Source organism: Equus caballus, chromosome 16, assembly GCF_041296265.1.
Source record: "Equus caballus isolate H_3958 breed thoroughbred chromosome 16, TB-T2T, whole genome shotgun sequence".
Lineage (NCBI taxonomy): Eukaryota > Metazoa > Chordata > Mammalia > Perissodactyla > Equidae > Equus > Equus caballus.
This window is the reverse complement of record NC_091699.1, coordinates 26494932-26522065: the sequence shown is the minus strand read 5'-3', so window position 1 is coordinate 26522065 and position 27134 is coordinate 26494932. Positions and strand designations below refer to the sequence as shown.

The window sequence follows — 27134 nt, the reverse complement described above, 5'->3', positions numbered from 1 at the left end:
TACCTGTGTAGGGGAGATAAGGGAACCAAGATTTGGGGTGTTGAATTTATTAAAATGCTCTGATTTTTAAAAAGAGGAATGCATTAAGATATTACTTATGACAAGAAAAGTTAATTTTAAAATAACGTCTTAAAATGATTTTTATACCAGATGTTCCAAAATTCCCCAAAGAAAAAATTGAGCCTCTGGAAGTGGAGGAGGGGGATGCAATTGTCCTCCCGTGCAACCCTCCCAAAGGCCTCCCACCTTTACACATTTACTGGATGAATATTGGTAAGTAACATTCGCTTCCATCAATAGCGGGACATTTTAATTTCCTGCATCATGTCAGATAACATACTAAAACCAAAGATAAAAAATTAACACAAGGTTATCAATGTGGAATCAAATAGATTTTAAAAATTAAATCCATCAATAGTCTCCTCTAAGTCCTGAATATATACTTAAGGGTGTACATGAAAACCCTAGAAAACCACTAAATATATCTCTTGATTTTATCATATCTGAAAAGAGTAGAGGCTATTGATATGATAAAGTATGTCCATGAAGAAAATACTCTCTATAATCCAAACAACTCACTTACCTTTGAGATATTTTGCATGTTAAACTTGAGGATGGCTTGTGTCTGTGTTGCTATCTTTATATTTCTATTTTAATAACGTTCCACCCGCTACACACAGTGACCCACAGAGAAGTTAGTATTAAGCTTTGTGTTTAATTTGCTAAAAATTTTTACTAACTCTCAAGTTGAAATTCCAGCTTCTTGTAAAGCCCACTTCTGGCATGTTCCTTAATAGTGCTCCCTAAATATTTTCTCATTGTGGCTCAGACAGAAAAATGATAATATTTGTACAGTACTCAGAAGAAAGAAAAAGAAGCTATTCTTGGCTGCAGCCAAATGTTCCAGACTCCATTTACCCTAGAACTTTCCAGGCTTCATCCAGAAAAGAGAGATTAATATATCATATACAACTTTTGGGGAGATATGTTTTAAAGAAATACGATTGTAAGAAAATAAAAGTAATAATTAGGCCGTTATTTGAATTGGACCAATTTTCAAATAAGCCAGTACAAACCCATTGAGCAGAAGTAGAGTCCTAGATAGTAAAGAGAGCTAGAATGCACAGACTGGTTGTCCACCAGTAGACTTGTTTGGTTGATGGTGAAAAGCTTTCTCCCAGGAGTTTTGTTGTTGTTTGTTTTTTACTTCTTGCACACTCATTGCTCCTATAGTAAGACCAAACTTGAGAAGAACAGGAAGAACAGACATGAAAAATAAAATAAAATGAAATAATATAAAAGAAATGAAAATGAAAAAGGGAGATGAGGCACAATAAGGAACAACTACCCCTTTTAATGACAAGATATTTCTTTCCAGAATTAGAACACATTGAACAAGATGAAAGAGTATACATGAGCCAAAAGGGAGATTTGTACTTCGCAAATGTGGAAGAAAAAGACAGTCGAAATGATTACTGTTGCTTTGCTGCATTTCCAAGATTAAGGACTATTGTGCAGAAAATGCCAATGAAACTAACAGTTAACAGTTGTAAGTCCAAATAATTTATTGTTTCATCACGAATGCTGAATACAAATGTGTCTATAATTTCATTCTGGCCAAAGCCAGTTAGAGCTGGGTTGGTATTCTCCACCATTGTTTAGTTCAACTCTAGAGAATTCATTCAGATGAAAGAGACATCTGCAGCTACAGATCTACAGTAGCTCTGTCTCTCGCAGCCAGAAAATCAAATCTCAATTCACAGTACAAATGTATTTCATTTGACGTCTGCAGGATCTAGTCATTTTCGGTGGGTGAAATACACAACAAAATTCCAGAGTTTTCTAAGCAGATCTCAGGCTTTGATTCACTGTGATCTTGGATAAATCAGCAGGCTGAAAATGTGGGAGAAAATAACAGTCAAAAGTAAAAAGACACAACATTACAATTTTTATCACACCACGCGTTTTTGTCCTCAAATTGGCACAGTTGTTTGAATTGCTTCTCTTCCCTACTTGATTCTGCAGACGCCAATCTGGGTTCCCAAATGTGAAAAAGTCGTTAGTGGGAGAAAGAACCATAAGTTTCAAAGGGCAGAGATAATCCCCAACAGTTCATTGACTGAATAATTGGCTCTCCTAGAGTCAAAAGTTGGCATTACCATTCCATTGTCTAATTTGGTTTGTGATTTTTTTTCATTGTTATGTGTAGCTACACCATGCCAGGGCTTCACTATAGCATCCTTTCAGCAGCCTCAATTCTCTTTAATGGAGCTATAATTTGTATCCTCTCCACCTGGAATTATCTGTGGTAGTTCCAAATTAAGCTCATTATAATTATTTTTTCAACTGTATCCCCAAAGATGATGTTCTAGTGAAGCATGGTTATACCTCATTTGTAATTTTCCTAAGAGAAAAATATGACTTTCATTCTTTATTGGTATTAGCATCTACCATTATGTTTGTGAGTTTTTTTCTTCCATTTTTTTTTATTTCAGTAAAGCATGTTAATGACTCCAGTTCATCCACAGAAATTGGTTCCAAGGGTAAGTTGATCACATATAGAGTGTTGGCATTTATTTTCACCATTAGTAGCTCATTGTCATCTCAGAATTTGAATTTTTTCTTTAATACCTTCATGAGTTTATTAAAATACTATTATTTTGGTTAAGGAAAATCCCTTAGCATATAGGGTTACATTGCCTCCCTCCCTCTTAAATATATGCAAAATGAGTGATATTTATAAATAGATAACTATATAATGTAACTTTATATTTATATATGATATAATTAACATATATAATAGACACACATATATGTAATATATACCTATATATCTTTACTGAAGTAATTATTTTGGGTTTTCCAAAATGTCTCTGATGGTTGGTAAACATTTTGGATGATAGTTGTTACACAAAGAAAGGAAAAAGAAATGGTTGTGTGTCAACAGAAGTTGAGAAAGCACTGGGCTTAAGAAAGTTAAAATTTTTTCTTGTAAGTTTCTCAGAATACTTAACATGCAGTTGTCCATTGTGACTCTCTGAGAAAAAAATATAGTTTGCAGCATTTTCCAAACTCATCTGTTATGAAATCTTTTAAATTTTTTCCCATAGAACATCCAACAGAGCTAGTATTCTGTGGAAGATGGCTGAGTAAACCTGAATGATATAATAGGCTGTTTCTCTGTAGTGAGAAGAAGCATTTACATGAGTGCAACAAATATCCCTTCTATCATTGGGACCAATGACCTATCTTAGATATCTAATACACTCACAACATCACAGGACCGGATGGCAGCTCCTCTTGGTGCACCCTCAGTTTGAAGGTGGACTGATTAAGCATGCGTCCTCAACATTATTTTGAGGTCAATAACTCAAACATATATATTGTATCTTCACAGCACTCAATAAACGTCATTGCGCATAGTGCATGTTCAAAAATTACCTTTCAATAAATGAACACTTGTAAGGAAGCTATAGCAAGGGATACTCTGCTACTTGCGCCTTTCATTCCCCTACTCTTATAACAGAATGTCAGCTGTTTACTCTTTTCATATCATGTCCAATCATGTTGACATTGGATGCAGAAAACAATTTTGTGAACATTTGGAAATGAAATCAGAATGTGCATTGAAAATGAAAGTCTCCTAATTTGCCCTTGTGTTTGAAAAGTATTCTTAAAAATGCAAGAAATGGGACATTTCCATATGCAGTCAGTGGCCGTGCTTGCTGATCATCCCCTACAAGAGTGATTATCTTTGAGGGGCTGAGACTTTAAGTAGAGTCACCTGAAGAGCTTAATAAGTTCGTAGATGGTTGATGTCCCCCAGAGGCTTCCTGAATCAGAATTTCTGGGTTCAGGGCCCAGGAAGCTGTATTGTAAAAAGAATATTATCAAATATTTAGGCATATTAAATTAAATAAAAGTACACAGCCATCAAACATGACCAGGTATGACTAAAGGGTAGAATATAAAATCATAGGCTATCATTAACTTAGGGGCTTTCATCAAGAAATTAATTATCTTGAACCATGTTTGAGCTTCTGAATTTGAAGATGTGGTTTAAATCATAACCTTCATAAAACTTGGTGCTACCCTTAGTTAATGAATCTGAGGGAAAATCCATGCTTCATGGCAAGAGGGGAGTCTATTTAAATGGAAATGTATTAAAATGTGTGAAGTGTGTGTGTGTATATATAAATACATACATATACACAGATATATATATATATAAATATACACATACTCATAGATACATATGTTTAAGTATGTTTTAAGAAAGATTTAGTGCCAAAGAATTTTAACTCTTTTAGTTTGAAAAAATACGAGTTTTTGTGTTCTGTTTTATAGCAAATTCAATCAAGCAAAGAAAGCCCAGACTGCTGTTGCCTCCTCCTGAGAGTGGCGGTGAATCTTCACTTACCATCCTCAAAGGAGAAACCCTACTGCTTGAGTGTTTTGCTGAAGGCCTGTGAGTAACTTGACCCCTGTGCCTGACTTTGTCCAGCCAGTTCTGTAAAGAATAAGGTGTAACGTAAGCATGTGCTTGCAGACACGTTTTAAAATGATTTCTTAAAAAAAATATCCTGTTACTACATTTCTGGAGGAAGCAATTTGCACTTCACTCTACAGATTTCAGGCTGTGACTGAGACTGATGTATAATTAGATCGCTCTGTCAATTTGTGGTAGTGTGAATGGAGGTGACAATGACAACATTCTCCTTAGCTGAGTCAATAGGGGGATGCTATCCTTACAGCATGAGGTTGTTAGTAGTCAGCCCTTTGCTATTGGTGCCGGGTTTTTATGTCTCTGATGCTTGTCCCACTCCTGCTTGTTATGCTATGAGCTCTGCTCCTTTTTCAGGTTCCAAGGAGCTCTATTTATCTATTATTTCACCCTGCTGCCTTTGTGCACAAGGAGGTCCAGACCATGTAATTTAAGAGAATTTCCCATCAAAATATAATTAACTGAACTTTTTCACATCTGAAAAAGCAGTGCACATTTCCACATCCTCCAAAGAAACCCTAAGGAAACTTTACTTGGTCACCTCTTGAAATTGCTACATTTATTGAATAACTCTCATAAGTCTATGTAAACAAGAACCATTTTATTTAATACTTGGTCATACAAGTTTGCCTGTTTCCTACCACCATCCCTCCTTGCTTACCATCAAATGTGGGTTCCTACTGTTGGGAATACCATGGGAAAATACATTGCACATTCCCAGTACCTGAGTTTACGTAATCAGTTTGTAAGCCTGATTACAGTGATCAGGCTGATCAGTTTGAAGGGTTTGCAAATTCTAAGCCACTAACCAAACTCCATATGGCTAGGAGTCTGGTTGGTGGACTTGCATCTGAAATTTGAAAAATTGTGTTCATTAGTAGTTCAGTATATATTCCTAATGAGTAGTTTTAAACCGAATTATGAAGAAAAGGAGCAGATTTTAATGGATTTACAACCCCTAAGCTTTGTAAATTTCTCCTTCAAGCAAAATTTCTCTTTCACCAGCAAAAATATTCAGGGTGCTTATTTGCCAAAGTGTATTCACATAAATTAGATGTGCCGTGACATGGCCTCTGTTTGGGAAGTCCGGTCTCTGAATTATGTGAGAAGATGAAAGCCGCAGGGTTGGTTTGAATCATGATGGTAACCACCTGCTCTATTGTTCTTCTTCATATGTGTTTACAGTGGTACAAATTAGATTCTTTCAGGATTCATCAGTGTTCTTGGTTGACTCTTTGGGCATGGCGAGCATTTCAGTAATTCTCTTTTCTTGTTCCCCATACATGCCATAATTTCTCTCTTGAGTTGTCTGGCAGCTGCCTGGCTTGTCTTCAAAATAGTAGAAATGCTCTCATGTGCTTTTTAGAAGATGCCATGTCATGAAGCAGTATATAAAAAGACAGTGGAGATAACTATCTGTTGTCCTTGGGACATGAAGATTCCTGGTGCATTGTCAGAAGGGTTTTCACCTGAAGTGGTTTCTTCTTACTCCTACTGGGTTTGCGTTGGGTAATCCTATCTGATCTGGTCCTCTTTCAGATGAAGGTGATACATTGCCAAATTTTTAGAATACTTTAAAAAAATTTTCTAACAAATTCTTAAACCATAAACATTCTGCAGTAACAAAAATAATTATAACTGAGACATTGCACTCTTTATTATGTGCCAGATACTATGTTTTGCACTTTCTGTACATTAGCTCATTTTGTCCTCACCACATTTCATGGCTATTACTAGTCTCATCTGCAAATTAGGTAAATGAAGCCAGGGGTTTGAATTCACTTCTCCAAGCTTAGTGTGAAGTGGAGCTGGGCATCTATCCTGTCTGTCTCCAGAACCTTAGGCTACCTCTAATTTAACTTACTTCAGCATGTTTCAACCGAAGGAACTGTGCTGTTCAGTTACAGGGGAGGGACAAAGTATGGCAATTTCTCTGAATCTGAAGAACCGGCGTATAGTAGATGTTTCAGTAAATGCTTAGTAATAATGAAAATGTTGATACTATTAATTAAAACAGGAAAACTTGCACAGCGAAACTACCGTCGAGGAGTTTAGATTCTATGGCTTCTGTAACTGAGGTGGAAGTTGTGGATAGTTTAAACAATATTGTGAATCTTGTTCAGAAGAGAAAGGTGTTCGTTCTCTGGAAGAAGTGCAGATAGTTAGTTCCACAGTGGAAAGAGTGTGTTTGTGAACCAGTTCACACTTTGTGAAAGCTTCATTAAGATGAAAGGGGATATGGTGCCTTCCCCCTGCTGACTGCTTTCTCTCTGTTTTGTAAATTCATGATTTTAAGCTAGGTATCATTCTATTGCAAGATACTACATTGTAGGCAAGGGAAGTATAGGAATAAAAGTTGGCTGGACAGGACTTGAACAAAAGTTTGAGATTATGAGATAGTGTATATTTGTGTATAAAAATGGATTAAATGGTATATTTTCCCTCAAGGTTTCATTGCTCAAATGCTGTTAGTAAATGTTCCTTGAATTAAAAAAAAAGAGGAAATAAAATGTGGCAAGAATATAGCTAGACATTCTTGCAATGGTATAGCTATGTCTTCAGATAATTTATGTCTCATGTTCACCTGATACTTAGAGATAATCATTGTATTCTCTTCTTCTAAAGGATAGGTAGTAGGGGATTAGACTAGTTTTTGAGGACTGACAAAAATAAATCTTGCAAAAATGAGATGCTTGCACTATTAAAGCATAGACTCATGAAAAACTCCTGTTTGGGAGCAAGTAAGGTCCAGAGCAGCCTGTAATTTGGCAAATTGCCGTTTTGACAGATGGAATGAAAGGCAAGCGGTTAGGAGACTCGGGTTATGCATCCTGTTAGGTGGTGTCCTCAGGAAGCTAATAGCTAATATCCTCTCATAACTGCGTGTCTGAGCATCATTACTATTTCCTACCGAAGTGTGCCGTGTGCTCTAAGCCTGGTAAAATATAAGGTAGTGGTTCCGGATTGTGAGGCAGGCACGCACTTGGGCCTTGAGAGCAGGGGAAGAGAGTGGATGTGTGTAAATTAATGGATCTTCATCTTTACCTCCAACATTTTTTTTGCATAATAACTGACTTGTTTTAACCACTACCTATCAATACAAACAATTTGAGATAATTTACTCAAACAACATGAGGTAATTGTTCAATTATTAACTCATAACTAATTAATTTGGCTACAAGCATATATTCCAAGAATACACAGTTAAGAAGGAAAAATGGGATGGAAAAGGTACAAATATAATAGAACACATTGACAAAAAGAACAAGTTTAGAGACAGACAAATTTAATTCTTAGTATATCATTTATTACCCCAGTGATCTTAAGCAAATTAACTAACTTCTTGGAGCTTCAGAATTCTCACTGGTAAAATGATAATAATGCCCAGTTTTGGAACATACTCAATAACTTACAACTATTAATAATAAGAAATATGATGAGAAAGAAAAAGCGGCATCAATAAAAATAGCGAAATTAAGTTTCTTCCACTCAATCATATGACCCAACTAGAGAGGAGAAAAAAACATCATTCATCAATTAAAATCAGTCCTCACTGCCTTCCACATAATCTTTAAATCACAAGATTTAAATCATAGAAAGCACTACTTCTCCACTTGTCTGCTTTCGTGGGACAGGATTTTTCTTAAACCCAGCTGGCTTGATTCCTCACTCATTTTTGTCCCTACTAAGGCGGAGAAAGTTATCCTCTTGGTGTATGACAGGTTATCGGTTTGACTTTTGTTTTGTTTTTGCTTTTTTCATTTGTTTGTTCTGATTGGGTGATCGCATCTTTCTAAGCAAGGGAGATATGGTGCATTCCTTTTTCTTCTGTTTCTCAATAGAATGAGAAGCCGCCTGGGCAGCAATGTCTGTGCTGCAGAGCCCCCTTGCCCTAAAATACTCTGTTTCTAGGTCCAGCCAACATATTTGACTCTCATATCTCAGCCCCATTCTGCAATATCAGCTTCACTGGGATTAAAAGGGGATCTCACAGCTTCCCTCTGCTGACTGTTGTGTCTGACTTTATCGTATTTTTCAAACTCATATGGGGAAGAGGGCTGTTATTTCTGGCCACTTCGAACCACCCACCGGGAGATTTCCCACTTGAAAAATATCTTCTATGTTTCTATGGGTCCAATTATCCATTCTTCATCTAGCCACAGCTATTCAGCACTTACTTGTAGTTAGCCCTCTTAATGGAGGAAATAGAAGAAATAGAAGATTTCCGAGGAAGCAGACTATTAAAGGAGCTTGCAATGAAAGGGACTTGATCCTGGTGTTCGCCACTGATGGTGGTGTGCAGGTCTGTGCACTGGGAAGGCTGACGCTATTCAGAGGAAGTCCGAGTGCATACGTAAAAGCAACATGATAAGGGATGTGTCCTGTGGGGTTCTTTACGTTTTATTTTGTAACTTAAAAAATGTTTATCATTTATTTATTGTCTTGCAGACCAACTCCACAGGTTGATTGGAACAAATTGGGTGGTGATTTACCAAAGGGAAGAGAAACAAAAGAAAATTATGGCAAGACTTTGAAGATAGAGAATGTCTCCTACCGGGACAAAGGAATTTATCGCTGCACAGCCAACAATTTCTTGGGTTCAGCAACTCATGATTTTCATATTACAGTAGAAGGTACATTCCCCATATTGATTTATTTTTCTTCTACTTAAAAAAAAAGTGAATACATACGTATAGTGGATCTTTGCCTCTAAAGCATATGTATTAAAACAAGTAAGCCCTTTCAACTTTTAATTGAAGAATGGGCACTGACTGGGTTACATTACAATTCAACTAATCAGGTTTCTCATTTACCTTACAAAACCACATGGAACGGACAAAGGAGGAGAAATGATCATGTTAAGGATGACTTCGATGACTTGTTCGAATAGTCATTCAACCTAGTCTCCTATATCATCATATTGTGAGATAATTTTTATTGTAACATATGTATGACACTGTATAATATTAAATCATAAAAGAAGTAGGCATTATGACGGAAGAAAGTATTACGATGGGCCTGGAAGAAAGCTTGGACTTTGTTTCCCAGTTCTGTCATTAACTTGCTGTGTCCCTGATCAATATACTTCACTTTTCTGTACATCAGTTTCTTCAGCAATGAAATGAAGGAGTCAGACAAATTGTTGTCTTAACGCTTTCCTAGACACGTTTTTTTTTTTGTCCATATCTTAGGTTCAGATGACGTTCAATATGTTACTTATGGGGAAAGAACAGACTGTAGGATATAAATATTAATTCTCTATCAAAAGATGCAAAAGACATTATCTTCAAGTCATCTCTCTGTAAACCCAAGCCTTTTGATCAATAGAGGTTTGGCTATTGTTTGTTGTATTTATAGAAATAAGTAGACAATGATGTCATCATTTGAAAAAAATGGGAGCCACAAAATGTAGATATTGGGGCTGGGCCTGCTTGGCAGAAGTAAAGGTTACCTAGTCATTCTGTGAATTTGATTGATGCAGACCATTTTCTCTGGGTGTGATCACACTGAGGTCTCCTATGTCTGGTTTGGTTGACTGTATTGATCAAATTAATGGAATGATTACTGCATTTGTGCTTATTTAGTGCTATGTAGACTTAGCTATTGAAAGGAATTGTCTCTTTCCTGGCTCCATGCAGTGAACTGGTGCTGTAGAGCTCCCATTCATATTCCAATAGAGTTCACCTCTTAAAGCTTCAATTCACACGAGGAGCTCCTAAGTAGGGCCCACTATTTTAATCAATGGAGAAAAAATGAAGACTCTGACACAAATTCCACTTACAGGTAAATGTTAAGATAATTGTTTTAGTCATGCTGTGTCCAAGACCTTTCCCACAATGTGCATGATTAGTTAAGTTAGGACGAATAGAAAACCAAAGATGAAAATATCATTTTTCTTGGTTTAACAAAGGCAAAACTTACATAGAAGAAAGTCCAATATTATGCATAAATATCAACGTCTGCCAACAGTGATATATTCCTCTGACATGAAATTATTTACAAAGAAATTCAGAGAAGAGGAGTTTGAGAGATTTATTTTATCTTTATTTTTAGTTATCATTTTGTGCTTCTATGTAATTTGGCTATGCTGTGCAACAGGGATGTTTTTCTGACCCCCTCTGCCCCCACCCCAGCACAGACACAAACCCACGAACCAGACATGTCTAATTGTTAGCTGCTCCTACCTCAAGTTGCTGACTATCAGAAATCCTTCCAGATGGCTGGAGCATTGCTACGGGAGCTGAATATTTTAACAATCTGGCCACAGTCTTCTTGACTATAAGACTGAAGCCTTCAAAAGAATTGCAAGGATTGCAAAAGTAAAAAATCAAGGATATAAAATTAATTATGCAATTTAAAATGTTGACTATAGGACTCCAAAGGAATATAGATTTCCTGAAGAAATTGCCCTCACTATTCATAAAACAGCTATTAGCACTATTGAGATGTAAATAATGTTTTTATGAGGAACATTTAATCCTTTCCCCTTAATGAGAAACTACTAAATGTGCCCTCAATTGTATATTTTAGGAGTTTCTCTTCACACAGACAAGTGAAAAGCACATTGAGCTCAAAAAGTCTTTTTTTTTAAGTGTGAAAGCAGTAAATATAGCCTTCATTAATCATGTGGATGGATGAGTTCACTTTTATTCAGTTGTCTTCTGCCTTCTTGCACCTTCTTTCCCTTTTTTTGTTTCTTTCTTAGAAACTCAAATTAAATAACAAGGATTAGTCATACGGGAAAAGAGCAGTGCTACTGTGAACTTTGAAAATCTAGTCTGTTCTGAAAACACTGTTGTGCTTAAGTAAAAGCATCTATTCTATTGTATTCTCTCTTTATGTGATATTTATTCTTTATTACTCAACAAAATCAAATTCTGTGATTTAAGCAAACAACATCCTAAATATGAAAACAAGCTACATCTTCAAATCCTATAATATGTATAAGCGAAAATAGCCAGGATGTCTTGACTAAGCACAACTATCCTTTCTAAGTGTCCATGATATAAATATTACACATTAAGTATAAAGAGGTTTATAAAATGGCATATAAAATATTGTAAATCCAGAGATCAAATATGACCACAATCACATTTCAACTGATTAAAAATAAACTCCCACCAACAGTGTTCATGTGTGAAATTTTTTAATACTTTAAGCCTTTTGAATTTTAGTAAGTGGAATAGGAAAGTATTTATACATAGTTATATACCCATAATTGTTTTGCATTTTAAAAGGATGTCATGAACTGAGATGTAATATACTTAAGAAAACCTCATTTTCAAATAACAAATCTATTTCTAAGAAGTTACAATTATGTCTAAGCTTGGTGAACCTAACCATTTTTGATTTATTAGAATATAGATATTTAATAGGAATCTCTTACTAAGAAAATAACCTCTGTGTTGCATGTTTTATAGGCGCTAAATTTCCTCTTTTATTTTGTTTTCCTTCTAGTGATAAACATGTCTACTTAGCTTGTTTTAATATATTCTAAATGTTCAGATATTTGCATCTCAGTTTTCAGCAGCGTGAGAAATTTATCATCTTATTTTTAAGTTTACAATTATGACCAAATGAGTAAACTTTCAACATAAGTAGTTTTCATCTGTTACCATATATCTTAGGATAATAGATGAAAGAATTGGATTCAGTGATGGTGTTTTCTCTCAGAATTTTTCATTTGAACCATTCCTTCCTCTCTCTTGAGCTTTTTTTTCGACCTTTCAACTAGATCTTAACCTTCAGGAATAGCGTTGGAAAGCATCTGTTTGTTCTCTGTCCCTGGAAGCCTCTACTCTAACTTCAACCACCAAAAATTTCCTGTTCCATAGTCCATGACTTCAGGCTCACTATGCATTCTTCTGTGAACAAAGTTAACCACTAGCCAGATATGTTCAATTAAGACATGAAATTATGAGATCCTGAACGACTAGAAGTCAGTGATTCCCTCCCATCCAAGGTCACTTCGTTCCTCCCTACGCATTTTTCACTGGAGTCTTTGGGGACCAATCATTTTAATTCCACTCAAAATTACTCCACATGTGTCTGTTCTCATCGTGCCAAGCAGAGGAAGACTAAGATTCTGCCCTGGCTCTTTAGAGATCACTAATCTAGGAGCTCTCACTACAGACCCCATAGAGGGCTAGGAGTAAGGGCAGCATCATGGTAGACCCAAGAATAAGATATTTCTGAGTAAAACAGGCTTGAAGTCTCTCTCAAGTTGCATGTCAAAGTCTGCCTTTGCTCAGAACCAGCTTACTTCTCTAGGAGAAAAGGGATGAGAAGCATAAAAACAAATGTCCAAACTTTTATAAAGAAAGCTTATGAAAAAGGGTTAAGGTAAATTTAGTGATGATTCCTAGTGAATACACAAAACCTTTTGAGTCACTTAATAGATATTGAAGGAGCTTGGATTTGGAAGCACAAAGTGGAAGTTGGTAAAGCGATTTGTCCTCGGATCCTATCTGTGGCCCACATTAACAAAATAGTAATGAATTAGAAATAACACCACATTTACTTTGAAGCCTCAGTGCTGCTCACCCTATAGGTTGGCAGATCCAGTCAGTGGCAAAAACAGGAAATGGGGCTTCTTTTCCTGGTGACCCTGGACAAGTTAGAGAATGTTTCCAAACCTCAGCCCTCCATTTGCAAGGTGAAAGGGTTGAATAAGGTGATAACTTAACAGTGATAGATCTAATACAGACACCAAGGGACTAATGAAATTTGTAAGATGAGAATAGAAATAGAAATCATGATTTTATTATGCATGAAGATTTAGAGAATTAGAAATCTTGATTTTATTATGCATGAAGATTTAGAGAAATGTCATCATTACATGATCTCCTTTATTTTATTATTTTTTATTGAAATATAATTGACATGTAACATATTAATTTCAATTGTACAACATAATGATTTGATATTTATGTATATTGCAAAATGATCACCACCATCCATCTAGTTAACATCCATCACCACACATAGTTCCAGTTTTTTTCCTCGTGATGAAAACTTTTAAGATCTACTCTCTTAGCAGCTTTGTACAATATACAATACAGTATTATTAACTATAGCCACTGTGCTGTACATTACATCCCATGATCTCCCTTATTTTTACATGCTTTCACAGCAATAGTCTTAGTTTTCTGTTGTAAATACGATAATTTTCATGTTTGTGGAACTTTTTCTCTAACTTAAATGTTTAATTTTATTTGGTTATATGAAAAGCCAAAAAATGTAACGATAATATCAAAATGTATACACACACCCCACACACAAAACAAAACCCTTTGCCTCAGAGAGTGATATGCAGTTTGCAATTTGAGCTATTGCATTCAAACTAAATATTTACAGACTGTAGATTATGAATACAAATATTTAACTTGGTTTTTAACAATTAAGTCCATACCCTATGAAATAATTACAAAGGCCCTTCTCTTGCTAGGACTTGAACTTGCTGGGGTCATTTGTGTATTTTTGTTTTCCTTGGTGAATTTATAGGCATTTTCTTTTCACATTATCCCTTTTCTTTAAGAAAATGGTTTAAATTTAATTTTTTATTTTACACATATATGTATCTTAAAAGACTTTCCTTTCTGACTAAAAATGGAAATCCAAAAATGTCTTCAGGGAAATAACCAAGCAACATTTGACAGGAATTACTACCTGCAGGTATTGTGCAATTTTCTCTGAAATCAAATTATCCAAACCATCCACACTTTAATCTAAATCTTTTATTCGCTTCTGACATAGTAATATACTTAGGGTGACAAAACGTGACAGTAATGTTTGCACTAAAGAAAAATGTCTCATTCTGTACTGAAACACCACTTAGAATTATAATATTAGAGCATTAGGGCATAGAAAAATGCAATTATTTTAAATATATCTTTTCCTCCATTGTTTTGAGGGCAATAACCTAATTGCTTTTAGACTTCCCTCCCTCTCTCACTACAAAAAAAAAATCTCTGGGAAATAACATTTCCCAAATTCTTTAGATAGATAAGAAGATAGATATAGATATGGATATATAAATGCTATCAAGTCATTAATTAAGAAATATTTAAAATAAGTGCTGAACATTTTAATATCATTTAAAAATTCTCAAAATATATTTTTAAGTATCAGCATTTTTAGGTGCCTTGCTGCTGCTTGAAAATAAGCTGTAGCCAGCACTAAATAAACTTAAATCTGCATATTCCTCCTTCATTTTCTGCTAATGAGATAGATACTTGTATAGGAAAACAGTGATTGTAGATAACTATTTTTAGTATCCTGATTTTGTTATACAGGCTAAGAGTCCAAATTAGAACACACACACACACACACACACACACACACACACACAAGACACCCAGCTTACCTTTACAGAACATTTACCAAAAAGAGCTTCTGTGAAACACTTTGTTGTGGCTGCCATCTGCCGGTGCATAGTAGAAATACAAGCCTTAACATTTTGGGATGTTCTGAGACACATAAAATTGCTGATGAGCTCTTCGCTTTATTTCCAGAGCCCCCTCGCTGGACAAAGAAGCCTCAGAGTGGCGTGTATAGCACGGGGAGCAGTGGTATCTTGTTATGTGAGGCTGAAGGAGAACCTGAACCCACAATCAAGTGGAGAGTCAATGGCTCCCCAATTGAGAGTGAGTGAAAATACAATTGTGATGCAATGCTGAAGACAATGGTTTGCTGGGAAGCTTAATGGTCAGACACCCTGGATAGGTGTAAAACAGTTGAGAAGTGACTAGATTAGCAAGACAGACCTGACCATGAAATCCGAAATTATGTCTTTCTAAGCAATTTAATTTATGGAAAAGCCATAAATAATATTTGTACTCGTTTGGCTGTTACATTAATTATACATAAAAAGGAGTTTAAAAAAATAAGGCAACTCATGGGAAAGAGGATGCATCCAAGGACGAAGAGGAATTGCTGTCCCTCTCCCTGAGAAGAAATAGCTACAGCGCCCTAGTAGTTGAGAGCATGGGTCAGAAGTCAGGACTTCCCTTAGACTCAGGCAACAGAGACCTCTGCCCTGGGCTCGGCTCTGTTCAGGGGCCTGCTCTGGCCATCCTCCCATCATGCCGGTCTCCATGATTTGAGAAATGCACAAATCCAAACAGGCATGCCAAGCCTCAACCTGTGCCCCTTACTCTGCCTCCCTGCATGCTCTCAACCAAGCTCTAGTACCCAAGACCAGAAAATACCCCTGTTCAGTCAGCTCTGAGCCCTCCCCAGATGGGCTGGGCCTGGAAAGGTGGGGATGGACCGTGGCCGAAGGCCCATGCTCACAACTCCACCATGTAGCAGCCTAGAACTCCAAGAAGTTCAAAAATCCCCAATTTGGGGCTGGCCTGGTGGTGTAGTGGCTAAGTTCCTGTGCTCTGCTTCGGCGGCCTGGAGTTTGGGCCGTGGCAGTGTCCCACATATAAAATAGAGGAAGATGGGCACAGATGTTAGCTCAGGGCTAATCTTCCTCAAAAAGAAAAAAAAAAACCTCAATTTGAACGTAGAGCTCTGGTCATTTCGGATGTCTTTGTTAAAGTAGGAGGATAGGACAAATTTTATTCATCAGTCGATTAGCTTGATTTAGAGCATTTGCAGTGTTGAGACCTATGTATTTTGCTCCCACTAGACCCACACATGTTGCCCTAGACCCACACATGTAGGTGTCCCGGTGGTCCATAGAGCTGGGGTCCCATGGAGGCTGTGTGCTTTCCTATCTGTAGGATCTTGAGCTGTTTGCAGAATCTCCCCTAGCTTTAGTTTTTTTAAACTATAAAATAGAGCTAATGGTAGTTGGTTGTGATTGAATGAGATAAATACATTTATCCACCAAGGATAGTGGCTTATCTGAAGAATATTGGGGTAGTTTATAAGCTCTGGGGCCAGACTGGTAATGTTTGCATCCAGGCTCTACCATTTACTAGCTGTATGGTTGGGCATATTAATGACTCTTAAAACCTCTTTCTTTATCAGTAAAATGGGGAAGAAAATAGTACCAACTCCTGGGTTCTTTCATGTATTAAAGGAAACACCACACAGAGAATGCTCAGCAGAGGGACACTCTTAAAGTATTTACTATTATTGTTTTCACATAGCAAGCACTCAGGAAACCTTAGCCCTCATTATTAATATCCTCAGATATTTGACACTTTTTCATCTCTTTAGAGAACAGAAAAAGAAATGAAAAATGAGGCTTCAGGTAAATCAGCAGGAAATGAAAACTGTTTTTGTTTGAAGAATGTTAAAGATGTTAGAATAAGGAATGTAGATTGTCTGGAACATAAAATCATAAAATTGCATATTTGAATGACATTTGACTATTTTTGAGGGGTATTCACATATTGCTTTGAATCTCCAAATGAACCTTTTTAAATGAGATACAATTATTCATATTTAACAGGTTGATTCCTTCATTCGGTAATATTTATTTAATGCCTTCTTTGTGCCAGGCACTGGCCTTATTGCTTGGGAGATACCAATGAATAAAATGAGCAGCACCTCCTCTCATGAATCTGACTTTGTAGTGGAGAGAGACAGTCAATAGACAAATAAGTACATAAATGTGTGCTGCAGTGTGGTAAAGTGAAAAATAGCTGGTTAAGGGGTGAGTGTAACAGAAGTTCAGAACCTAGAGTTGCTATTTTATTTTAAAATAATCCTAGTAAGACTCTGTGGTAATTTACCTTAGACATTTGGTCCATGCCAAAAGGTCCTTTAATTTGGTCCTGTCCAAAAGCATTTGGAGTGGCCTTAATATGCTCATGGATGTTTTGGACAGGACCAAATGTCTTATGGACGTTTTGGATAGGACCAAATGTCTTATAGACGTTTTGGATAGGACCAAATGTCTTATGGATGTTTTGGACGGGACCTAATGTCTGCTAATCGTGCTAGGAGATAGGATCAGTCAGGAGGTGCAGGGGCCACAGGATCTGTAAAGGTGAAAGCCTGAGTAAGGACTTGGGATTTTATTGTGAATAAGATGGGCAGCTTTTGGAGGATTTTGAGCAGAAGAGTGACATAACCAACTTATTAACAAAGGATTTTTCTGGCCTCTGAATGGAGAATCAACTGTATGACTGTTCTGGTTAGGAGCTGCCTGAAAGACACCGGGATCTAGTGCTGGGTTGGCAGTAGTAACGGTTACGTTCTGGATTTATTCCCAAAGTAGAGCCAACAGGTTTGTGGATGGCTGAGGAGGTAAAGGCTGAAAATAAACTTATGCAAGATAGCACAGTTGAATAATGGCAGACCTACAAGCAAAGCCACATCTTTGGGATCCAAGCTCAGTGCAGTTTCCACAGCTCTTGACCATAGCTGTCCCTTGCTTCCCTGCAAACAGTTCTTAACCACTTATAGATGAGGATGTTGGATAACAGTGGGCTGACTAAAGGATTTGGAATCTCTTTGAGCTTGTAGTTCTAGCAATTACATATCCTTTATATGTAATATTTCAAAATCAAAACGATTACCATTATTGATGACAGGCCTAACCTTTTTCAAATGTTTTGCATCCAATATTTCTGAGCCTTCTAACAAGCCCTACGAAAGAGACTTTTTTATTCTACAGTTTGCAGATGTGGCAACTGCAAGGTTACATTCCTTGTTTAAGGACACAATCCAAGTAAATCTAAAGCTAGAAATGGAACCCAGAAATGATTAAGTCGAGAGCTGAAGTTTCTCCCACTATATTGCATTATTGCTCATTGAGCTGACCAAAGAAAACTTATGTAAGGACTAGTGTGTTTTGTTTGATATTGATAAAGAACTTGGCTTTCCTGAATCCTGGGAGCTCCTGTAAGTGCCGCAATACTTTGCAATTTTCCTTCCTACCCCAGAGGCAGCTTTGAGCAATGTTTAATTGTATTTCATCTCAAACTTGAGGCCATAATTTCACTTCTTCCTTTTGTAATGTGCTGTTAATTTAGAGTTTACCATGAGACAGATGATATAAGAAGAACTAAAGGGGATGAAGAGGCTAACTCTGAAATTTTTGGAACTCAATGCAGAGTATATGAGTACAGAATCAGATCAGAGACTCAGTTCATTGCAGCATTCTTTAAGAGTTCAGCTAGCTTGAGGAACTTGGAAGAGCTATTTATCTTGCTAATTCTCAAGAGATAAGCGATAAATTGTCCTACAGGATTGTATAGTCATGTGCTGCATAACGACATTTTAGTCAATGATGGACCACATGTATGATGGTGGTCCCTTAAGATTAGTACCATATAACTTAGGTATATAGTAAGCTGTACCATTTAGGTTTGTGTGAGTACACTCGACGGTGTTCACACAATGATGAAATTGCCTAGCCATGCATTTCTCAGAACATATCCCCATCATTAAGTGACCCATGACTGTATTAGTTTTCTATTGTTGCTATAACAAATTCCCACAGAGTTACTGGCTTAAACAGTATGCGTTTATTATTTTACAATCGTATAAGTTAGAAGTCTAACACAAGTCTCACTGGGCTAAAATGCAAGTGTCAGCAGTGCTGTGTTCTTTTCTGGAGGCACTAGGAAAGAATCGCTTTTCTTGTCTTTTCCAGCTCCTAGAGGGTTACCTACATTCCTTGCCTCATGGCTCCCTTCTTCCATCTTCAAACCCAGCAACATTGCATCTCTCTTCTTTCTGATCACTCTTCCATAACCACATCTCCCTTTGGCTGGCCACAGCCAGGAAAGGTTCTGTGACATTAAGGAGCCTTGTAATTACATTGGGCCCACTTGGATAATCCAGGGTAATCTCTTTATCTCAGGGTCCTTAACCTTAATCATGTCTGTATAGTCCCTTTTACCATGTAAGATAAAATATTCACAAGTTGTAGAGGTTAGAACATGGACATCTTTTAAGGACTATTACTCTGCCTACCACAGGGACCTTCCAGGAATAAAATACCTTCCAAGATAAATATTTTTCAGTCACTCTAGGAAATATTTACTGACTGCCTCCTTTATGATAGCTGCTTTTCAGGCACTGGAGACCCAGTGCACAACACACAGAGAAAGTCCAGCTCCCATGGAGCTCATAGTCAAGTATAAAAATGTATTCATTTCTGACTCCCAGAGGGAAAGATGTATGAGAAAACTCTTCTATTTTAATATGTAGTATTCAATATTTTCTATAACCCCAAATTTATTATGGTCACTATTTTATATAATGGAGGCACAATAAGAAAAAAGAAATTAGGTTTATTTGTAATCTTGTAATGTCATTTAAACTAAAAATTTTAACATTTTTGCCCCTCACTCAACATTCCTGGCGAATATGTTTTCCTTTCCACTGCTTGGTTGTAGTGTCAGCAAGGGCATGAGATTTGGGGTCAGAAATGTGGCCAATGCTATGGGCCATGTCATTCACCTCCTCTGAAAACCAGTCCCCTCACCTCCACAATGGCCATATTAGTGCTGATCTTGCAGGTTCTGAGCAGAACTAATGAGATGACGCGTGTGCCACATTCAACAGACTTCTTTTGCTCTTAATAAATGCACCAGAAGTGTTAAGTCTTCTCATTTCCAAAAGATATTTCCAGAATTATGCCTGGATCAGGAGTGGGGAAGGATTTATTGCCAAAAAGTAGGAAACCTGGCCCCTGCTCTCAAGAAGGGTTTAGTTTTACTGGAAAAATGAAATATATGAATTATGTACCTGAAGTGGTTAAATAGCAAAACAAGACAATTGAAATGAATTGTATGTCTGAAAATTGCAGAAGGGCAGAGAAGTGAAAGAGAGGAACAAAAGTGCCAAGGGGGAAAACAGCAGCCAGTGTTGATGGGTTAGGGGATCAGACTGTGTTGACATCGTGATTTATGTTGGGCGGTACCAGGACCTAAATTTACAAGAGTAGGAGATGTTCAGTTCATAATGGGACCTAAATGCTAAACAGAAAATCTGGAATCTTACTTATGGGGATGGGTATGGAGAAGCAATAAGCTAGAGATCAACAAATATTTTGACAATAAATATTAATTTGCAGGAAAATTGAAACTGCAGAAGAGTCTGGAAAGAAAAAGCCATGGTGGATGTTAAGAAATTCTAAAGAATTGGCTTCAATGAACTATTATTCATCCTAAACTGGTCTTAAAATATAAATACTGTGTGACATGTTTAATAAATGGTGTATAAATATTTTATGTCCTATTTTTTATCAAACTGACATTCTTTAATCTCTTGCAGAAAATCCATTTGCTGGTGATGTCGTCTCCTCCAGGGAAATCAGTTTTACCAACCTACAACCAAATCACACTGCTGTGTACCAGTGTGAAGCCTCGAATGCCCATGGAACTATCCTTGCCAATGCCAATATCGATGTTGTAGGTAAGCATACCTGGGAGCAGATGGTTACTTGCTATTTTCTAACAGAAACTATTCAAGGTCATACTCACAAGTAGATTGAATTCTCCACACATAAAACATGGGCAAAAATCAAAGTACGTTCCAACTTACATTTGGGCATTAGACTTCATACTAAAATTGTACTTTCAAAAATATATTAAATTTGAATACTTTTCTAATTCAAGCATATGTACTATAATATTCAGCTGTTTTGATTCTTATAACATTAATATGGCTAGGATATGGAAAAACTTAATTTGCTCGTATTATTTCTTACATGAAAGTTTAAAACTGTATTTATGCCATTTTCACATAGATGTTCGTCCATTGATACAAACTGAAGATGAAGAAAACTATGCTACGGTGGTTGGGTACAGTGCTTTCTTATATTGCGAGTTCTTTTCTTCACCGGAGGCAATAGTGTCCTGGTAAGCTGGTACACGGTTTTCTTAAGAGAATGTCAGTTGTAAATTTCGCCTGTTTCTTCATCCATCATTTGACAGACTGCATTGCATCCATGTTGTTACATGGACCCAATGCCTCTGAGAAATAAGGTAGAGAACTTCATCACCTACCTCTCCTGGACCCATTGACTAAATTTGTAGGATTCTCTCACATGGGGAAATATGGAGAGCCGTTTCTGCTCCCAAAGGAAAGCAAAGACTTGAAGTGATGACCAAGACAATTTTTCAGATAGATTTAGTTTTTCATTATGGTCACATATTACTCTAAGATCATGTACCACTTTCTTGTTATTATTTTGGATATAATCTATGTGGTTATCAAAGTCCGCATTTCGTTTCAAATACGTATGCTTAAAACTTTTCCAAGATGTATTTTGCATTTAATTTCAATATATTGATTGGTATAATCAGTTCAAACACATTGTCATATGGATCTACCATATTTGTTACTTCACTAGAAAAGCTTGGTTAAATTCTTCTTAATTTTGTCATTAGAGTGAGGTGAGCGAGGCAGGGTCATGCAAAGGCAGAGTCAGATTCTGTCTTTGTTTAAAATGTGGGTGTTTTTTTCATTGTGGGTATTTTTGCATTAATTTTGATTTTTAAAAATACGCCATTAAAATGCTATTTATCTTGATTACTGAGAATCTTTTCGGCACACCCTTAAATTTTGCCTCTGAGGCAAATGCTTCACTTGCCTGGCCCTAGATGTGACCCTGTGAAGTCCTGTTTGGACAGCAGCCAGAGTTTGGCCTTTGGGTTTTTTAGCTCGGGCAGTCTCTTATTGCGTAACGTGCAGGGTAAATCAAGCTGTGGCCGCTGACGCTTGGAAAATGGATGAATGTAGGAGAAAATGACTCTGGGTTGATAAGGGTAAGTGTAATCCATGTCCACAGCACAGGGAGGACTTCCTGGCCTCTGATATTTCCAAATGACCAATGTTCTCCCAGGACAGCAGGAGGTTCATTATCTCTTGCAATTACTGGCTTTCCCATTTAGTACCCTGAAGCAATCATTAACTAAAGAGTTCACCATCAATAAGCCAGAAAATATTTATTAAGCTCTGAGAACAGTTACAAAACAGTACTGATAGCTATTAAAAATACAGCAGAAGCATAGAGCTTGGACCCAGATTTCCTCCAGCCACAGTCTACTTGGGCAGGTAAAATGTACACCTATCACTCATTTTGGGAAAAATGTAAACCCCAGTGGAACATTTCCTAAGGTCTGCTAAGCTCTTCTTTTTTTCTTTTTGGAAAGATTGGTCCTGAGCTAACATCTGTGCCAATCTTTCTTCTTTCTTCTTCTTCTTCTTCCCAAAGCCCCCCAGTACATAGTTGTATATTCTAGTTGTAGGTCCTTCTAGTTCTGCTATGTGGGACACCACCTCAGCATGGCTTGATGAGCAGTGCTATGTCCGTGCCCAGAATCTGAACTGGCAAAACCCTGGGCCACCGAAGCAGAGAGTGTGAACTTAACTACTCAGCCACAGGGCCGGCCCAAGGTCTACTAAGCATTTAGGGGATAAGCTTGAATAACATCAGTGACCAGTTTCAAAAAGAGTATACAATTCTGTCACATCCCACGTTGACTTGTGCTTTCTATGTCCGTAGGCAGAAGGTAGAAGAAGCGAAACCCCTTGAAGGCAGACGGTACCACATCTATGAGAATGGCACGTTACAGATCAACAGAACCACAGAAGAAGATGCTGGCTCATACTCTTGTTGGGTAGAAAATGCTAAAGGAAAAACTGCAGTCACAGCCAATTTGGATATTAGAAGTAATTTTTTGCTTTTGCTTTGCATGAATTCTCACGTGGGTTCAGTTTGTCTTCATTTTCCCAAATGAAACAATACAGTTGAAGTTCAAGCACCTGTTAAATTTCTTTAGTCAATTTCAAAACGCCTAGATTGTGTTTCAACAAAAGGTCATCACAGGATTATAGGATATGCCAATGATGTGCACACGGCTTTATAGAATTTTAAGAGGGAGCTAGGTGTTGTTGGAGATGAATGACCAGCAGTATTTAAAGATGCTCCATTTTGGTGTATTTCTGTATCTGTATTTTATTACAATAACCAACTCAGTGTAATGTCACCAGTAATCAACTCTTCGAGCTAAAAATTTCACAAATAAACTCATAAAAGCTCAGTCTCATAAAGACTGGGGCATGACAGGGTGAAGAGGGTTTTTCTCTTCTTTTTGAATCATCATCACTGTTGTATTTCTTCTTTCTTCAGAATAAAATCCTGAGAAGCCATTAATAGTCTCTTGGGTTTCACTAATATTCTGATTTTAAAATTGTTCAGAGAATACTTTTCAGGAAAACACAAAGAATGGAGAGGTCCTGTGGTGATTGTAGGGAGCATTTGTGTTTATTGTGACATGTCAATGTCACGGCCTGGGACTTAGATGACAGAGCACATATTCGTTTAATCGTCTGTTTTCACTGGTTTCTTAACATTTCTTTCTGTCTCTCCACACACACACATACCCTTTCTTCCTTCTTTCATTCCTTCCTTCCTTCTCTGCTGTCTTATATTCTTTTTTCTTTCACAGTATTTGTTTCTTTCTATATCCTAAAGTTATCCAACATGCCAAGCCCATGGACTATATTTTTTAAGCACATAAGTATTCTCGTACAGTGTCTACTTACGTCTGATGTCTCTCTGCATTTTCAAGTGTCATGTACAATTTTCAAAATACCCATATGAAGTCAATGAAGATGATTCTTTGTATACTTTATAAAGCCAACCTATATCAAAGTTAAGCAACTGAGCCAGGTTAAAGGCAATGAGAGTGAAGCCTGGAATCCAAATGAACCTTCATATTACTGCTGCTCAACACAGTGCTTGGCCCAAAGTGGACCTCAAAACTACTAGCAGCCAGAGAGACGGACAAGTTCATAAACTTTTGGTCTATTCTAATGTCCATTTTATATATAAGGGATATATAGGAATCATATTAATGAAGGATTAAGGACATAATTTTTGCATATAAAAGAGGAATGTCAAGAATGGAGTTGAATAAGGGGCAATATAGCATAATGATTGAAAGCATGAGCTTGGGTCTCTGCCATACTTGAGTTCAAATCCCAGCTCAGCCCCTTACCAGGAAGGAAACTTTAGTATCATTATTTAATTTCATTTTAACCTTAATCTTTTCTGGAAAGTAGATATTAATATTCATAGAATTGTTATAAAAGGTTACAATGAATGTGAACTTCTTAGAAGAGTCTTAGTAAATAGAATTAGTGCTTATTAAATGATATCTATTATTAGTAAATGGCTTTCTGTCTTAAATTTAGAATTAGGAGTAGGATGTTTAATGATTCACTCAAAATTAATTCAATTTAATAATATCTTCAGGTTTCATGCCTAGAATACTAAATAATCAATTTTACTAACACTTTAAGTTTTTAATCAGTTTCTTGTAAAGTTTCTTCAGTTTCCGTAATGTAGATAGCGAGTATTAGAACATGATTGTGGACCTGGAGGTCAGCTCATGAGATTTGGCCTCTGAGAGGGTTACCAAGTGCTACACTGGGGTAAAGTATCCTGCCTTTAATATGTCCTTTAAGAATAAGGATTACATTTTGAAACAGTCATCATGAAACAAACATTTTTCAAGATAGCCGTAGTACCAATGTTTGAGCTTCGTATTGTTCATACTACTAATTTATTTTCAAAATATCACTCACCATAACTCATTCAGCAAGTATGTATTGAGTGCCCACTGTATACAGGCTCTCTTCTGTGCTCTGGGGCTACTTGAATGTAACACAAGAGGTGCAGCTCCTACCTTCATGGAGCTGAAGTTCCAATTCCCCACCTTCATGTTGTTAGTTAATCTATGCATGGGCTTCACTATTTAACCTCAGGTTTGAATTAATAATAAACACTTTAACAGAAAATTAATTGATTTTCTTTTTGGTGCTTTGATCACATGTCCAGAAGCACTAAAAGGAGAATTTATATTATTTTCAACATCTAGAGACATTTCCTTGCTCACATTTTCCTCACTCCCTATTTCCAGGAAGTAGTAAGGGAAATTTTTATTAATTAATACTTCCACTCAAGTTTTGTCTGATACCCAGACCTGAATGGAAAGAAAATAGTAATGATATATGATGTTAGGCAATTACAGTGTGACAAACATTGCATGAGGATTTGACTATTATATTGACCATTTTGGTTATTAAATTCCAGACACTTGATAACAAAGTAAGCTGTACTCTGTAGTTCTAACTAGTATGTTTGTTTGGTACAAACAGATGCTACAAAACTTAGAATTTCTCCGAAGAATCCTCGTGTCCCCAGATCACATACACTTGAATTACGTTGTGAAAGCACATGTGACTCATATTTGAAACACAGTTTGAAATTGTCCTGGAGTAAAGATGGAGAAGCCTTTGAAATTAATGGTACAGAGGATGGCAGGTAGGTAAACTATTATAAGTCGTAATATTTGCTTGGGATTAAACCTTGCATTTGAAAAAACTAGTTGCAAAAATATTCACACTGAATTAAAATACAAAAACCGATTAATAAATTTTAGTTTTCAAGACAATATTTAAAAGCTCATACAATGTCCTTGTTTCATGTTTCTCTCACATTTTTGTCTTCGTGTTTTTGCTACTGACTTTTCACATAATGTGTACCATCCTGTTAGTGCATGAAACAGAAACCACTCCAAGTAATTGAGGCATATTTGTTGCATGGGCTTGGGTGCTCACAAAACTATTGGAAAGATGAGAAGATAGGCCTAAAGGAAACTGCTTGCTAAACTTTTGGGTTCTTCATCACATGGCACTACAGCTGCAATCCATATGTCTGGAAATTGCTGCTGTCTTCACTGCCATCTCGCCCCATTATTACTGCTAGGGAGTCCAGCCACTGAGAGCTCTTATGTCTGCCAAAGTCACTGTCTGCTCATATGGCCCCAGAGGAGACAGTGCCCATTTCCCGTTTCTCTCCCATCTCACATGAATCTGGCAGAATCTAAATCTAATGGAATCCTTCCCATTAGAAAGTATTGGCAAGCATGTTTTTGAGCCTTCCAGCCTCTATAGAGAGAATATAGAAAAAATAAAGAAGAAAGTGTGAGTAGATGCTGAATAGCACTAGACATTAAGTACATCAAGTAAGAGAAAAGAATCAGTGTTTACTGAATGCCTACACTGTCTTTTGAAAGCATGCAGAGGTCAGCTCTCCTTCCTTTTGAAGTTTTACTAAGTAGGATTAAAAATTGACCATCCTAGAGCCAAATCTCACCTGCAGTTATGTTTTGTTGTTTATCACTGTGTAAAATGTACAACCAAAGATTTGTAGATAGGACCTGCGTTCCTTGGTAAGACAGCAGCAGTGTCGTGGGCTCTGGAGGCCATTGGTCTGGGTTTGAATCCCAACTCTGTGATCTTTTGGGTCTAAGACCTTAGACAAGATGCTTAACTTCTCTGTGCCTTAGTTTTACATTTTATAACACAGTTCAGTTAAAAAAAATGTTTTAAAGGCACTTTGTCATAGGGTTATTGTGGCTTAACATGCCAAGCTCTTAGAAAATACTAAGAACTCAGTCTAATTTAGCTATTGTGATTTGTACTACTTAATTTATCTGGTGGGATTGTCTCATTTCTGTTACCTTCTTGGCTTCTATTGGTATTTGCGTGTGTGTGTGCCACCTCTGGGCAAAGACATTGGTCTCAGCCTTGGTACTTAATTTATTTCATCTCACCCCTCCTGTATATGTAAAGGTTTGTGGAAAGTGTATATATTGCAACCAGTTATCATTGAAACAAGAGGAGATTAATTATTGATACC

General features: G+C 36.9%; 1 protein-coding gene across 26 annotated transcripts in view; it reads left to right on the top strand.

Moving 5' to 3' along the window:
• Nucleotides 1-27134, top strand: part of CHL1 (cell adhesion molecule L1 like) — a 211553-nt gene that overhangs the window by 149040 nt on the left and 35379 nt on the right. For 13 of the 26 annotated variants that reach the window (XM_070238590.1, XM_023620071.2, XM_003363045.5 and 10 more), the window contains exons 5-14: nt 151-273; nt 1379-1549; nt 2496-2543; nt 4348-4468; nt 8954-9138; nt 15019-15150; nt 20693-20833; nt 21168-21279; nt 22929-23095; nt 25589-25754. In XM_070238590.1, coding sequence (XP_070094691.1) covers nt 151-273; nt 1379-1549; nt 2496-2543; nt 4348-4468; nt 8954-9138; nt 15019-15150; nt 20693-20833; nt 21168-21279; nt 22929-23095; nt 25589-25754 — 1366 coding nt within the window. The remainder of the gene's footprint in view (nt 1-150; nt 274-1378; nt 1550-2495; nt 2544-4347; nt 4469-8953; nt 9139-15018; nt 15151-20692; nt 20834-21167; nt 21280-22928; nt 23096-25588; nt 25755-27134) is intronic. The other 13 variants (XM_070238583.1, XM_001497252.7, XM_070238595.1 and 10 more) reach the window with 1 other exon arrangement.